Source organism: Podarcis tiliguerta (assembly GCF_965153285.1).
Source record: "Podarcis tiliguerta genome assembly, chromosome: 5".
Lineage (NCBI taxonomy): Eukaryota > Metazoa > Chordata > Lepidosauria > Squamata > Lacertidae > Podarcis > Podarcis tiliguerta.
Genome location: NC_139538.1, coordinates 23,993,764 through 24,009,276, shown reverse-complemented (window position 1 = coordinate 24,009,276; position 15,513 = coordinate 23,993,764). Strand labels below are relative to the sequence as shown.

Below are 15,513 nucleotides of genomic sequence, written 5' to 3'. Positions count from 1 at the left end.
GTATATGTTTGTCACTTATAATATGCTCAGTTCTAAATTACTCGTTGCAGTTTCTGTGTTAGGCATTGTGCAGTTTTTTTAAAAAACAACACATAAATATAAGTCTCTCTTTAGCCTTAGTGCATCAATGCCCTCATCATATTCAAATATCCTGTCTTAGGGAAGCCTCTGTCAACTTAAAAGAAATGCAAACGCTGTCAGTAGTCTTCTCACAGCAGCTGAGAAATCATTTCTGCAAGTTGTGTTACTGTGGTAGCTGAGGAAAGGTCACTCAATGTGACTGGAGGAAAATTAAGATAGTGGGGGTGGGGTGGGGGGACGACGACACACAAATGAGTCAACAATCATTAGATGAAGGACTCTTCTCTCCCCCACCACACATGCATACACACTCAACCTGCTTACAAAATATACGATATCACTAAAGTCCTAAAGCTTTCAGTGCACAGTATCCCTATTAAAGCTAATGGGCAGTAATAATATAGATTGTAGCCCTTAATTTCAAAAGTCTTGTGGCATTTCAAAGACTTACATTCATAAACTAGAGCCTGCTTCTTCACCATGAAAGCTTATGGCAGCCCATCTTGACATGCCTTCCAGATTTTTGGACTATAATGCCTATCAGCTCCAGCCAGCATGGCAAATAGTGAGGGATTATGGAAGGGGTAGTCCAAAACAGCTGGAGGGCACCAGTAGCTCTGCACTGCATCTTTCACTGCATATAAACTTTAAATGTTTTTAAATATCTTAGTTTTATCACTCGTGCTTTTGTCGCCCCGGGCTCCTCTGGGAGGCAGGGTGGGATATAAAGTTAACCAATAATAACCCTCCCTGGCCCAGTGGTTCTAACAGGTTCTATAGTAAAGTCATTACTGATAACTTCATTTAGACAGGGAAAAAAATTCAATAGTTCATCATGTGCATGTTGCATCAACCATTGCATTGGGTCAAATGTCTTGCAGGGGATGCTTTCCTGGACCTTGAGTGATCATTTGGAGTGGCAAAAAGCTTAACAGTGGGGGAGCATATCCCCAATTCATTTTTTAAAAAGCATATTTTGGCAAATGGCACAGGTGAGGTTCAATACTATCTCATAGGAGGGCAGACTCACAGGTGTGTGGGTGGTTTAATTCCTTACGATGTTCAATGCATTTTGGCTATTACTGGTACGGTATATAGGCACATGAAAGTAGCAGACAGCTAGCTACATGTGATTCAACACCATCTCACAGCAGAGATACTCCTGGAACTCTGATGATTCAAAGTTTATTTTGGAATGTTTGTTATCTGTTACACATGTTCTGGCTAATATTTACATCATTTCATTATGTTGGCTGTTAATGAGACATCAAAAACTTTGACAAAATTCATAGGTGTGGGTGCCATGGTTCATGAGATAGAAGCTGTATGCCAGGTGACAATTTTGGGAAGTGGCTTTTGCAGTCTTTTACCAACTTGTACATGTCTTCCCAATCTTCCTGCACCCCCGTTGCAGTCTAACTGGAAACTGCAAACCGTAACAGGACTCTTTTGTAAGGACAGCAACAGAAGTGCATGAGGAGCTGAATAACCATCAATCTGGTTCCTTCCTCATGACCATGGGTAGGCAAACTAAGGCCCGAGGACTGGATTCAGCCCAATTGCCTTCTAAATCCAGCCCCCGGACAGTCTGGGAATCAGCATGTTTTTACATGAGTAGAATGTGTCCTTTTATTCAAAATGCACCTCTGGGTTATTTGTGAGGCATAGGAATTCGTTCATTTCCCCCCGCCCCCCAAAAATATAGTCTGGCCCCCGAAAAGGTCTGAGGGACAGTGGACCGGCCCCCTGCTGAAAAAGTTTAACTGCTGCTCAGGACAGCTTAACTATGAGCTGAAAACCACTTTTTACCCAGCAAGAACCCTCTGTAGAGATTTGGAAGTTTTATCAAGGTCAATCAGTACACAACCCAGTCATAAGCAGAAGTCAAAGCATCAAACTAAAGTGTACGCACTAGAGAGAATGTTGATCTACTTTATCACTGAAGGTGCCTACTTTGAATACACCCATCAGAAGCTGTTTATCAGTTACATTAAATGAAGATAATACACCAATGGTTTGACAGCAGCCACTGCCCCAAGGGAATGTGTGGAATATTCAACAGAGCACACCAGCTAGTACAACATAGTTGGTGGACTGTAATAGGGTTCGATGGAGGGGCAGGGAAGGAGTTTTAGCTTTATGACTCTTTGAGAGGATCTCTATGCAGTCAAAGAGTATGAGCTATGAGAAACCACAAAAAGGGCAGGAGAAAATATGGTAGATGGTCACACACTTAAAGAGTGCATACTGAACATGGCAGAACAGCACCAAACCTTGAGCTATAGGAGAGCAAGATTGCAGGAGGTGGTGCTGTATAGGGTGATGGCTGATACAGACTAAAGAGAAAACCAGGAAAACAATGAATGTAAGATCAGAACAGCAGAAACTACTTAAGTTTAAGAATGCTTAGGGTTATGGTGGTTTTAACTCGAGAGATCTGCAACAAATAGAGTGGCTGCAAAAGCAAGTTTTTATACTAAATGTACATATGGAGAGCTACTAAAAATGTTGTAGAGCAGGTCTCCTGCCCCATAGCTTCTCTGTACATCCTTCTCCTTTCCACTTTCAGCCTTTTTAACATTTTCCCCACAACAAACATGCACATGGCCCTTGTTACACTCACGTTAAAAAAACCTTACTACTCAGAAGCAATTACAGTGGTACCTCGGGTTAAGAACTTAATTCGTTCCGGAGGTCCGTTCTTAACCTGAAACTGTTCTTAACCTGAAGCACCACTTTAGCTAATGGGGCCTCCCGCTGCACAATTTCTGTTCTCATCCTGAAGCAAAGTTCTTAACCCGAGGTACTATTTCTGGGTTAGCAGAGTCTGTAACCTGAAGTATCTGTAACCCCAGGTACCACTGTAGTAAGTTCAATGGAGCTTACTTCTAGGTAAATGGATCTAAGATTGCACTCACTCTCTCATATGCATGCACATAGTCCCTTGTTCACTGCCATTACCGACTTCTTCACAATGGCAATGCAGTAATATTTTTGGTTTCTGTCCTGACCCCTAAGGGGTTTTTTAAAGAGCCGTTTCAAGCACTTCAACTTACAGAAAATTGATCAGAAAGTGGTAAATCTATTGCTGACACAGGAATGATGAAAGTGCTACAGTTGGGGCTTTAACACCTTGTGCTACGCAGATTTGACTTCTGCAGTCATTTCCAAGGCTCTCACTCACTCCCAAGCTGCTGCTTTGCTACAATCCTGTCTGCCCTATCCCACACATTTTCTCATGCAGAAACCAACCATACAGAAGCTGCTTCAACTGCCCTTTTCAACATTCATCACTCAGACTGCCAGTCAGGTCACGCCTGTCATATGCCAGCATGGTGGGGTCCCTGTCATTAGATGCATTAGCTAAAATGCACACACAAGTTCTTCCACTCCAGGCATTATTGTGGACAAATGGCTTCCCTCCCTCCATATTTGTTTTGTCTGAGAAAAGGGTAAGTGAAGACGGCTGACCAGCAGTTCTATGAACCACTGCTAAGTACTGAGGTGGCTGCTTAGTGCAAATTTAAAGGTAAATGCATCTCCCCCACTGGAATTATTTTGGAGGAAAGCAACCTGATGGATCCTTTCAGAGAATCGCTGAATTCCTTCCAAAACCAGCATGATTTCTTCATTTAGCACTATTTGTACCCAGTGGCCATCCCAGTAATATAGAAGAGTCAGACCATTGGCCCATCTACTTCAGCACTGACTATATGATGACTGGGAACAGCTCTGCAAGATTCCAGAAAGAAGTCTTTCCTAGCCTTATCTGGAGATACCAAGATTGAAACTGGGGTCTTCTGCATACAACGCTGGTGTTCCACCACTGAGCTGCTGCCCTTCTCCTTGCTATGGATTAGCTATCCCATTTCATTTTCTTTAGTATAGTCAAACAAGTTTAAGAAAATGGCAGTTCATTGAGAACAGAAAATATCCCTGATACTATACAACAGCAAATTCAACCAGTTTGGATACAGCTTTCTATTCTATAACCTGTTCCATAGTGAAGGCACACTAGGAACACTAGCCAGAACCATCCAGGACTTTTTGTATCAGGGTGTATCAGGGCGCCTTAATGCGAGGATCTGAGCCCAACATTTTTGCATGTATTCTGTAGAAGTAACAGACTGGTGGAAGAATGACGAATGTTCACAATTTAGCCCACATTTTGTAAAGGGGGTGTGGAGGGAGAGGAACGTTCAAGCATGCAGAAATATCCAAGATTAACCTGAACCCACTGATAGATGCACCATCCAGTTATATCTTTCCAAATCAGTCAACACAATAGCTGACCAATAAGCAATAACAGAATCATATGAACTATTAGAATTCCAATGTACAACTTCTTGTTAAGACCCAAGGATCACTGGGCAATAGGGGTAGTCTATTCATGGGGTGAAATGAGAAACTGTCTTAGGTGGCAGGGGCCAGGAAGCAGTGCTCAGCCACCCTGCTTGCCTTTCTACCCAGGCCTGCCACCCACTACCTCTGCAGCCCACCCACCTGCCAAATCCCTGGTCAGCGTCCCCCCCCCCCCCCAAAGGTTCGAATCCCTGTGACGGGATGAGCTCCCGTTGCTCAGTCCCAGCCCCTGCCAATCTAGCAGTTCAAAAGCATTTCAAAAAGTGCAAGTAGATAAATAGGTAACCACTCCGGCGGGAAGGTAAACAGCGTTTCTGTGCGCTGCTCTGGTTTGGGAGTTCCGTTGCACCAGAAGCGGCTTAGTCTTGCTGGCCACATGACCCGGAAGAACTGTCTGTGGAAAAATGCCGGTTCCCTCGGCCTGTAAAGCGAGATGAGCGCCGCAACCCCAGAGTCGTTCGCAACTGGACTTAACTGTCAGGGGTTCCTTTACCTTTTTACTTTAGTTACTTTACTTTTTTTAAAAAAAAAGGTTTTCTAGATGCTTTGGCAAAGCAGCAGCAGCACAAGCACTCTCTCAGGTCACCTCACCTTCTTTTAAGAGAGTGAGGGAGCACCAGCGCTGCTGCCATGGTAGTAGCATCAAATCGGAAGGGGCACCCACTTCAGGCAGTGCCGTGCCTGGCACCAGTCCTGATGGAAATTTTGCAGTCCCTCCATCCAAGAGCAGCTTGTAAAAGCAAAAGAAGATCGGAGGAGAGAGAAGACTAGCTAAAGAATATTTGTACAGATGTACGTTGGATCCCAAATGCCAGAAACCCGGAAGTGAGCATTCTGGTTTGCGAAAATTCTTTGGAACCCGAACATCTGATGCGGATTCCAATTGGCTGTAGGAGCTTCCTGCAATCAATCAGAAGCCGCACCTTACTTTCCGAACATTTTGGAAGTCGAATGGACTTCTGGAACGGATTCCGTTCGCCTTCCGAGGTATGACTATCAATTGCTTTCTTCCAAAAGTGCTGGAGCCTCTACTACCTGGTTCATATATACCTCACAGAAGAGCTTGAGAAGCATCTGCACAAAAGAAAACATCTGAGACCTCCTGAAGTCATCATCTATTTCTATTTATGAAGGAAGAGTGAATAATATTAAAAATACCAATAAAGGGAATGCTATTAACAGAATAAAGATTGCGAAGTTAAAAGAACGAAAGTGTCTATAAAACTTCTATTCTTCGCCAGACCAACCTTTCACCCAGCTTAAAAGAATCAACTCGTTTTGATCAGTTAGACAAAATCAGACTCATTTCTTGAAAAGACAGGCAGACTTCAAACAAGGATTGCAAGGGCTCATTCATATCCTTGAGAGGAAGGGGGGGGAGTATTATAGCTGTTCCCCATGCTGACTCACCTCTCACCACTCGTATTTCAACTTGCTTCTCATAAAAACAGCATTTGTGATGAAACAGTTCATATATACCACCAGGAACTTTCTAAAAACAAAGCTTTAGCTAAGTTTTTAAACTAGGACTGCAATATTTAATTAAGAGTAATTAACTAAAACGGTTCCCTGGTATTGAAAAATCCCCTTTTCCCCCCTCAGGAAGCAATACCACTTTCATGATAATGCTAACCACAGCACATGTGTATATCTAAAAACAAAGTATGCTTTCCACTTCAGAACTATTTTTATATGCAAATATTACACAACTGTCAATTAAGGTTCTTAATCGGGCGGCAGCCTTTTAAAAAGGATAAAAAACACACATCACGTGGCTGATTCCTAAGCCCATTTCAAGAATATTTAAGCTGTGGCAATTTCCCTAACCCAGCTGTAACATGCATTGTGAAGTGGTTCCAGATTTTCCATGCCACACAAGGCTGTGATCAGGATAGGTAATGGCAGTCTTAGACAGTATGCATATGTTCAGTCCAAGCTGACAAATCACCATGGAGAAAATTATGTAGGAAGGTGGGGGTAGAGAAAAGTTGTAACACACCACAAATGATAATTTAGCTCTTGCCTATGGTATGTTACCTTCAGATACTCTTCTGCTCTGGAAAGAAACATTATTCACAATCTCTAAGTGCCATATCCCTATAGGACTGCAATATGGTGATTCCATGTGCAACTCTTAACTCTCCCTTCCAAACTAAGAGCTGCTGGCTACAAGGGAAAAGGATCTCCACATGCAGATATAATAACCACTTAAGACTGAAGAGACGCACAGGCTAAATAAGTGCTTGCTGCAGTGGAAAGATATCTATAGCAGCCTTACAGCAATTTGGGGGAAGCAATAAGAGAAAGAGGAAAATCTACATAATTTTACTTTTTAAAAATGGTACATCCTTTAAGAAGGAATAGCTTGAGGGGTGCAAGACCATAGTTCTCTCATTTGTAACAGAAGTAGAATTCAGCAGAGCAACACCATCCTAGGCTATACTCAGTCTCTAAAAAGAACCTTGTTTAAAATAAGTTTTTGTATAGTACCAGAGGTGTTGCCTCAGGGTGCCCCACCCCCACAAATGCATCTTAACTTGTATAGGAACGTCTCATTTTATTACTAAAAGCTAGTGCAACAGTTTTATAGTTCAAGAAGTAATCTTTATAGGTTCAGGTCCATAAAGAACTATACTCAAATTTTACACCAGAGTGACTCCATTACAATGAATGGGCTGCACTTTATTAATAAAAGACATGACCCAGGTAAATGTAATACAACATTAAACCCACCCTTAACAGTCAGGTCGCCACAAGGGCACTGCAATATGACACACCTTCATAAGGGGTGGGGTAAGGGGCAGATCAGAACCACATAACACACTAACTCATACTTTATTTGGTTGGAATAAATTTATTTCATCTGTCTGTAAACAAGGTGTTTAATAGTTATGGCATTTTTTGAAATGCATATTAAATCAGATGAGTTAGACTGTATCCCAGATGTAACAAAGTGCAGGGAAATAAATGGACAAATCAGCAACAAGAATTTGTTTTAAGTCTGTACATTATCCACAAAGGCCCGAACAATAGAAGCAAATACTAGTGTCCCTAAAGTAGTGCCATTCAGAAGAAATCTTTCTTGTCAGTTAAAATCCATCTCACAATAGCAACAGTTCATTTTTTTAAAACATTAGTATGGCACAGAATACATTAAAAATTCATCACAAGACAGCCAACTCAGTTATTCCAACCAAGACCATCTTCCATTTTCTCTTTTGTATACAGAGTTCTGCAGTTCTCTTTTAAATGGACATACAAGTTAGTACTGTGCTCAAACTGACAATTTGGTTACACATGTTTCGGATGACTAGTGCACAAGGCAGTTCACTCCACAATTTCTGCAGCAAGGGCATAACAGGCCAAATGAAGATTAGATTTGAAATGGTATCCGTTTGGACCGTTTTATCTTACAACTACCAACCTTCAAAACATACACTGATATCAGAGCAGCAAATCTTATTTCTCAGTTGATGATCTGACAGACTGATCTCAGACTAGGCTATAGGTGTATAGCTGGAGGTGGTAGTTTGTTGACAATGACAATGCAGTTTCATATAAAAACCCAAGCTGCAAATCAAATTGGTCCTATGAAAAAATGAAACCGGACACACTCCAGATGGTTACACTGGGATATCTAAAGTCCATGATGGCAGCCTTTTTACATTTCAACTACAGAACAGGAGCTGGCAAAAACAAAAACAAAATTACGTGCCTGAGCTATTGCGGTGATGGAATGTCCCTGGGGATTCATTCAAGATGGGGATGGTGGTGAAGGGGAGGGGAGAAGAGCATCGGCACCTTTTCATAGTTTTGCAGTTACCCTTTTAAAAGCAGGATGCGCTTCAGACACCATGAAGAGTTTTGCAAGTCTACACAGAAGAGCAACAACAAAACTAAAGCAACACTTGTGACAGCTTTCAAGCAGCAAATTGGTTAAACAAACCAGGCACTGTATTTAAAAATGTATATATATAGATAGAGATGGAAGCAAACAAACAAAAAAGAAGAGTGGATTAAAGGTAAGGACAAGGGGGAGGAAAGTAGAGATATGCATGCACTTTTTCCCTCCCAACCATGCTCTACAAAAGGAAGACTAATGAGCTGTGTAAATGCTCAAAGTGCTGAGGAGGCATTGATCAATCTGGATTGTACAATCGGCACCTTATTTAGTTTAATTTAAATTGGTTCAGTTCTCAATGTCACACTAATTGCTAAGACAAGTAACGCCTGGACTTGGCATGATTCCCTCCCAAGGCTTCAACGTATCATGCATATCATCTTTTGTGTTGCAATAGATGGTGCCAGATACAGAACATGGGTACAACAGTGATTAACATACAAACGAAAAGGGTAACTGGAGCCATGACAATAGGGAAATGTGTAAATAAAACCGCCATCTATAGGCTGGTAGTACTTTTAACACAAGAGGTGGTGGTGAAAACAGTTGCTATGTGGATGGGGAGAGGCTGCTTAGACGTCAGGCCTCCTCAGGTATAAAGCCAGTTCATAAGCTTTCTTGTTGAGTGTCCCTCCATGGACACCTTCCCTTTCCCATGGCCATAACCAATGCTGGAGTACACAAGGAAACAAGGATGAACAGAATTAAAGAAAGAATAACACCTTTCCCCACCAATAGAGGGATACAAAGGAGACACAGGTTCATACCCCATCACCCTGCATTGCTAATAAAGTTTCCACAATGTAGCTTGAGGCCAGGAAAGTTTAATAGCAATTTCCCCTAATACTTAACAGTCTGCCTAGCAACTAGAACCCAGAGTCTCTCAAGTATTTTGCCATTGAGTATGCCTTCTTATTCAATCCGCCTCCATGGACCCCTTCTTTGCCCATTACAAAGACCAAGACTGAAAGAGAAAAGAAAAGAAGTTTTACAAAGGAGTGTGTTAGACAAGGAAATATTCCAAGTTTTAATAAAGCAGTACAATAAGCATATTCAAATATTGGCATATCAGAATAGTTACCTGCACAGCGTTACTATATTGTTTTGAACATTTACCTTGTTTAATTGAAAAGAATGTTCGGCAGACGCAGATGTTAATTTAGTATGACCAAGCTTTTTAAATGTGATACATGGGGTATACTGTGGGGTCAAGAAGCTTTGGCTACATTTTCTTGCAAGGTAAATAAAGCAGATGTGGGGTAATATGAATTGGAATAACTGGAATGAACCTACTGTATCATATTCACTTGCTCTAGTAGTTCATAAGTCAAAAGTTGTCCACAGTACAAAAAGAATCCAATTGTGTTTATGCCAAAACAGCAGAGTCCTGAAGACCTTTAGCAATGCAAGTACTGTTATATGCCAGTAGGTGTCACTAAAATGTGTTATAGTTCTGTGCGCAAAACAATCTTACATTCTCACTGTCCTCTCACTTTTGATGCTTCTACTTCTATACTAGTTGATTTGCCTCAAAGTAACTTGTAATTAGTCCAACAGGCCAACGTTTTATGTAAATTTTAAAAAAGAAATCAAACAGCACAATCCTATAGATGTCAACAGAGAAGTAAACTCTGCAGAATTTAATGAGTCTTACTCCTACATAATAGGACGCGGGTGGCGCTGTGGGTTAAAGCCTCAGCGCCTAGGGCTTGCCGATCAAGAGGTCGGCGGTTCGAATCCCCGCAGCGGGGTGCGCTCTCGTTGTTCGGTCCCAGCGCCTGCCAACCTAGCAGTTCGAAAGCACCCTCGGGTGCAAGTAGATAAATAGGGACCGCTTACTAGCGGGAAGGTAAACGGCGTTTCCATGTGCGGCTCTGGCTCGCCAGAGCAGCGATGTCATGCTGGCCACGTGACCCGGAAGTGTCTTCGGACAGCGCTGGCCCTCGGCCTCTTTGAGTGAGATGGGCGCACAACCCTAGAGTCTGTCAAGACTGGCCCGTACGGGCAGGGGTACCTTTACCTTTTTTACTCCTACATAAATAGGTACAGGACTGCAGTTTTAGAGCATATGAAGTTGAACAAGCTGAATGATGATCAGTACCATATATCAAATTAAAAATAAAATCCTAAGCACTGGGTTTTTAATAGACCAGTATGCAGCATTTGTGGGAAACCTGTGGCACTCAGCTGTTGCCAACTACAACGCCCATCATCTCTGACTACTGGCCATGCTGACGAAGATGGATGGGAGCTGGGAGTCCAAAAGCAACTGGAAGGCCACAAGTTCCCCACACCTGTTGTATAGGATCAGGTTGTTAGAAGTTCCTTTTGGAACACCATCCAACATGCATTTCTTATTTAGTGGAAGGTTTATATGAGAAGTCTGCATGGACTGGCATCCTGAAGTATTGAGGATGTCTTGGGAATGTAAAGCAACAGATATTCCATATTTATAAACTGATACATGCATAAATCATCTATGAACTACTTAGCTAAGCAACCAGGTACATGTGCTCTTTGTCATAAACTTTTGCTGTACAATAAATAACCTCCAAAATTAGAAGCCTGAACTTGCATTTTTATTCTACCTGAAGCAATTAATTTCAAATGCCAAAACATTAACATCCTGGGTGCATAGTCTTAAGAATATGGTCTTATTCTCCACAAAGCTATTTTGACAGCCAGTCACCTAATCCAGATCTTGTTGGACAGATCAATTGAGATAATTTAAAGCCTACATGTTTTTAAAGCAGTAGAAAACAAAACACCAGATCAAACGCTAGTGAAAGTTCCAAGCTTACCTCGACCAGCTCTGCCTACAGCAACATTATATGTTGGCTCGCCACCTTGGCTCTTTGTCCTGATGTCCATTGTACAGTCACCATCCACATAGAGGCTATCTCTGATCACAGAGCACTTCTTTGCACCCAGAGTTAGACCATTGGTGAAGAAACCCTCGCGGTCTTTTCCTACAATCATATCTATTTCTACAGGCTGTCAAAAAGAGAAGTCCATAGAATTTTAGAGCAAGCTCTCATACCTGGATTCTGAAGAGTCAATGTACACACTGAATGTACTAATTTAATAGCAAAAAGAGAACATAACTCTAGCAAAAACAACTGTAGCTTCTAAAGTCTAACACTGTATGAAGTTAATGAAGTAGTTCTGAGTGCTACAAAGTAAGATGATACCCAAGTAGAGTCTTCAAATATGTTTTTCATTAAGTATGCAATTAATAATGAGACCCTGATTTTAGATTGTGCATATACATCTATGGGAGAGAAGATCAAAAAAAGTTATATTAGAGCTTCATGCTGTCTACAGGACCACTCCCTGCAATGTGCCAAATAACTAAAGCACTATGGCAGAAGCAGAAGCACAAAGGGCCTATGTTCTACATGCAACATAGGCACAAAATGCAGAATAGCCTCCATTACTTATAGCTACATGGCTGTCAATAAGTTTCAGGGATGCTATTAAACCATATTTTTAAAATAGTGTTCTCAATGTTATTGTTTCTAACACCGTGCATTTCTGTTCTTTCCCACACAGATTACAAAGTTTACATTACAGCTTCTCCAATACTAATAAGGCCATTCAGGTGGAAAATGCACGTGCTTTGCAGAACCCTCAAAAACTGGGTATGGTAGCTCAATCTTAGACAAGCAGGGGGGGAATTAATTTTTAAATTAAAATTTTTATGCCACCCTTCATCCGATGATTGCAGAGCAATTTGCAATAGAAATACCAAAAATGTGTAACATAGTAACAAGAGCATGGTGGCTACATATCAGCCCTCTTTTATCAGGAATAGTGCACGGTGTGTGTATTCATATAGCAAAATGGAAAAAGGCAGTCCAGCAAGAAAACATGCTCCCGCGGCACTGTATGATGGAATAGGCATCTTGTTCCAGTAGAACTGCAGAGTCATAGCAGGCCCCAGCCATTCCCAAAGCATAAGCCAAGATTCTACCCATAAACATCTTAGCAGCAAAGAGACTGGCTCAGCAGCTACCAAGGGCACCACTTCTTTTAACCCATTCCTATGCCTCCTACAGACAGGACAGGGCTAAGCCATGCTTTAATACTGCTGACAGAGCCCTCAGTATTATTCTCAATAAGGGGCACTGACAAGAGGGGCGAGGAGTGCTGTTTAGAATAAGGGAGCTCGCTTTTCATGACATTTGCCTGCATAGACAGGCAGCCAGCCAAAATGGCATTTTGGAGTGGAAGGGGATGAAGCTGGCCGGCCACCACCCCTGTTGTAATGCAAGATCACATTGCACACCTAATGCACGGGTAAATAAAGGGGGAAGCGCCAACAGAATCTATATAATTTCAATATACATTTCAACACTCTCAGCCTGCAGATACCATGTCGGTGAGTTAAGCAGGCAAGCACACAACCTTCTCACGGAAATTCCCCCCTCCCCTTTCTTTTTATAAACTCTTATCTCGAATGATCAGAAAACTTTATGGCAAGAGAAAGATGAGAGATGGAAAAAAACTGAGGAGATAGAAAGACTGCAGTGCAGAAACGGGGTGATTAATATCTCGGGAGAGAAGAGAAAAGGAGGGGTTAAAAAAAATCAGCGGCAGTGCGCCATCTTGGAGGTGAAAAAACATGGAACCAGTGGCGAGGAATGGATTCACAAAAGCCTCCTACGCTGGATTCGCAAGTCTCTCCCCAGCAGTGCGGACCAGAGACGAGGGAATCCTACGCAAAGCCTCTCCAAGAATCATCGCCTCCCTTCCCCGCGCCCGGCCTTTTCCCTCCTCCTCCTCCCGCCGCCGCCGTATTGCCGGCTATTGCTCCAGCCCAATTGCCGTGGCAATTAAGGAGCCCCGCAGCCTGGCATACAAAATGGTCCCCCGAGAAGCCCGAGGCTATTCCCGTCCCAACCTGGCCCCGCATGCCTTAGAGGCTAGGGAGGGCGAGCGGCAAGGTAGCCCAGCAGCAGGGGATCTCAAAACGCCAGGCTGCCCCCTCCTCCCTCCCTCGCCCGCCCAGCCACCAGATAAAGGGCCCTTTTCTCCCACTGCCTCAAATCACTACTTGGGGAGAGGAGCCTTAGATCCGAGGGGAAAAGGCAATGCCCGGGGCCTAACTGGCGCGGGCTGCTGCTTTCTTCCCATTAAAGGCGCTTTTACGGCCATCGTAAGCTGCGGGTGGGCGGGAAGGAGAGGCGACACCGCAAGGAGGGAAACTCGCTGCCATTTACACCTTCACCCAGCTGGGCCTCTCCTGCTATTCCCTTTTCTCGCACCCCCCTGTGTGTTTCTTTTTTGGGGGGTGGGGGCGCTACGGCCGTGGCCCAAAGCTGGGAAGGGGGCGCGCGCGCACACACATAATGCAAGCTAGCAAAAGGGCAGAAAGCGTTTTGCACGAGGGCGCTCCCCGCCCCCAGATTTCTCGCCTAGCCTCGGCTCCACCACCACTGGACCAAGGTGGGGGGCCAAGAGATAAATAATTATTATTTTTAGTTGGGTGGCAGAGGAAGAAGAGGGAGAGATGCAGGAAACACAGAAAGCCCCCTTTCCCCATTCCCTAGTTGTGGGAGAGAAAAGGACAGTCGCCTCCGCCGCACGCGGCGCTCCTTTTTCTTCCCTCGCCTGCGCGCGCGCTATGCATGAAAAAAAGAAAAAAGGCTGCACTTTGCAATCCGCCCCTCGTGGGATTAGGTGCAACTCCGTGGGGCTCATCCGCCTCCCCCCCCAAAGCCCAAGCCTAGCCGACACCCCCCGCCCGCCCGCCATCCCTTCTCCTCCAAGGGCCGAAATATGCCCGCCCGGGTTTGGTGTTTTTAAAAGGGGGGTTACAAATCATGGGTTAGCCTTCCATCCATCCCTCTTTCTCCCCCCCCCCCCGGCCACTTGCTTCTCTCCGTGACCGGGACCCCCCCAACCTACCTACCCCCGGCCGCCCTTACCGTAATGCTCTGAAAGATGCCCCCGGCCGTCGCTGCCCAGACGTACTTGGCGTCACAGTAGCCGACAATGGCGGCCTCCTGGCAGCAGCCATCGCACATCAGGTTATCCACGTAGCTCTGCCAGCCTGCCATCTTCGGCTCGCGCCTGGCGGATGGGGGGTTGGCGGGGAAGGAGGGAAGAAGGAAGGAAAGGAAAGGGAGGGGGGAAGAGAGAGAGAGGAAGCCGGGACTCGAGGCGGGAGGGAGGGAAAGGCGGCGAGGGCGAGAGGAAGCGGGGGAAAGAGACACACGGAGGGAGAGAGAGAAAAGGCAGAGAGGGAGAGCAGCCCCGCAGCGGACGAGACTCTCTGACGGACGGGAAGGCGGCGGCGGCGGTTGAGGAGAAGGCAGGCGGGGGAGGGGACCGAGGGGGTGGGTCCACCTGAGGCGCTTGCGGCGGCAACCACTGCCGCGATGGCCGCCCTCCCGCTTTTCTCCCTTTATTATTATTACTATTATCGTTATTATTATTATTAAATGGCAGCTTCCCCCACAGGGAGGCGAGGAAGAGGAAGGAGGCGGCCACTGGGCAGCGCCCAACCGACCCGCAGCGACGAACGGCGCGTGTGGAGGCGTCGAGAGGGAGGAGGAGGAGGGGGAAGGGCAAGCCAAAGAGTGCGGGTGGCCGCTGCCGCCGCCTCCTCCACCGCTCGCTCAATGCCGGGGACGCTTCTCTTCGCGGCAGGATCCCTCCGCTGCCGCCGCCGCCTATTGGCATTGTGGGTCCTCCCGGCGGAGGGATACGCTGCGCTGCCGCGTGCTGAGGCCCAAGCACGAGGGGGAGGAGGGGGCCGCTCCGCTGCTGCTGCTGCTGTTCTCCTTCGCGGGGGCTGCTGGACACCAGCTGGCGCCTTCTTCTTCGCCGTGGCTGCTCTGGTGGGCTCAGGCGGGGCGAGGCGTCGTGGCAGCTGCAGAGCAAGGGTATGTGCGGGGGCCCGCGGGGGTGTGGGCAGGAGGGAAGGGAAGAGAGGGGAGAAACGCTAGGCGCCCCCATCCCACTTTTGCGGTCTGCTGCAGCTTCGTTAAGTTTTTTTTTCTTTAAAAAGATGGGGCAAGTCAAAAGTCAACGCTTTGCAGCTGTTCCCTGCGTGGCGATGCAGTGGCGGAGGCGAGTGAAGCTTCACCTGTTGGCTTTTCCGCCTGCAATGTAGGTGTTGGGGTAGAGGAGAGGTGCGGGAAGGGGACAAGACGTGTGAATCG

The 15,513-nt window shown here is 45.2% G+C and overlaps 1 protein-coding gene across 2 annotated transcripts; it reads right to left on the bottom strand.

Moving 5' to 3' along the window:
* Positions 1 to 7,277: 7,277 nt before the first annotated feature.
* PFN2 (profilin 2) lies at positions 7,278 to 14,991 on the bottom strand. 2 transcript variants are annotated; one of them, XR_014511882.1, is made up of 3 exons: positions 14,275 to 14,879; positions 10,374 to 11,338; positions 7,278 to 10,000 (listed from the first exon to the last, which is right to left on the bottom strand). XR_014511882.1 is itself a non-coding variant. In XM_083443056.1 (3 exons), exons 1-3 carry the CDS (start codon positions 14,404 to 14,406, stop codon positions 9,211 to 9,213), a joined length of 423 nt encoding a protein of 140 aa, XP_083299182.1. In that variant the 5' UTR covers positions 14,407 to 14,991; the 3' UTR covers positions 7,278 to 9,210. The 2 variants fall into 2 exon arrangements, 1 of the variants encoding a protein (XP_083299182.1); XM_083443056.1 differs by having other exon boundaries at positions 7,278 to 9,308; positions 11,146 to 11,338; positions 14,275 to 14,991.
* Between the last annotated feature and the right edge of the window lie 522 nt (positions 14,992 to 15,513).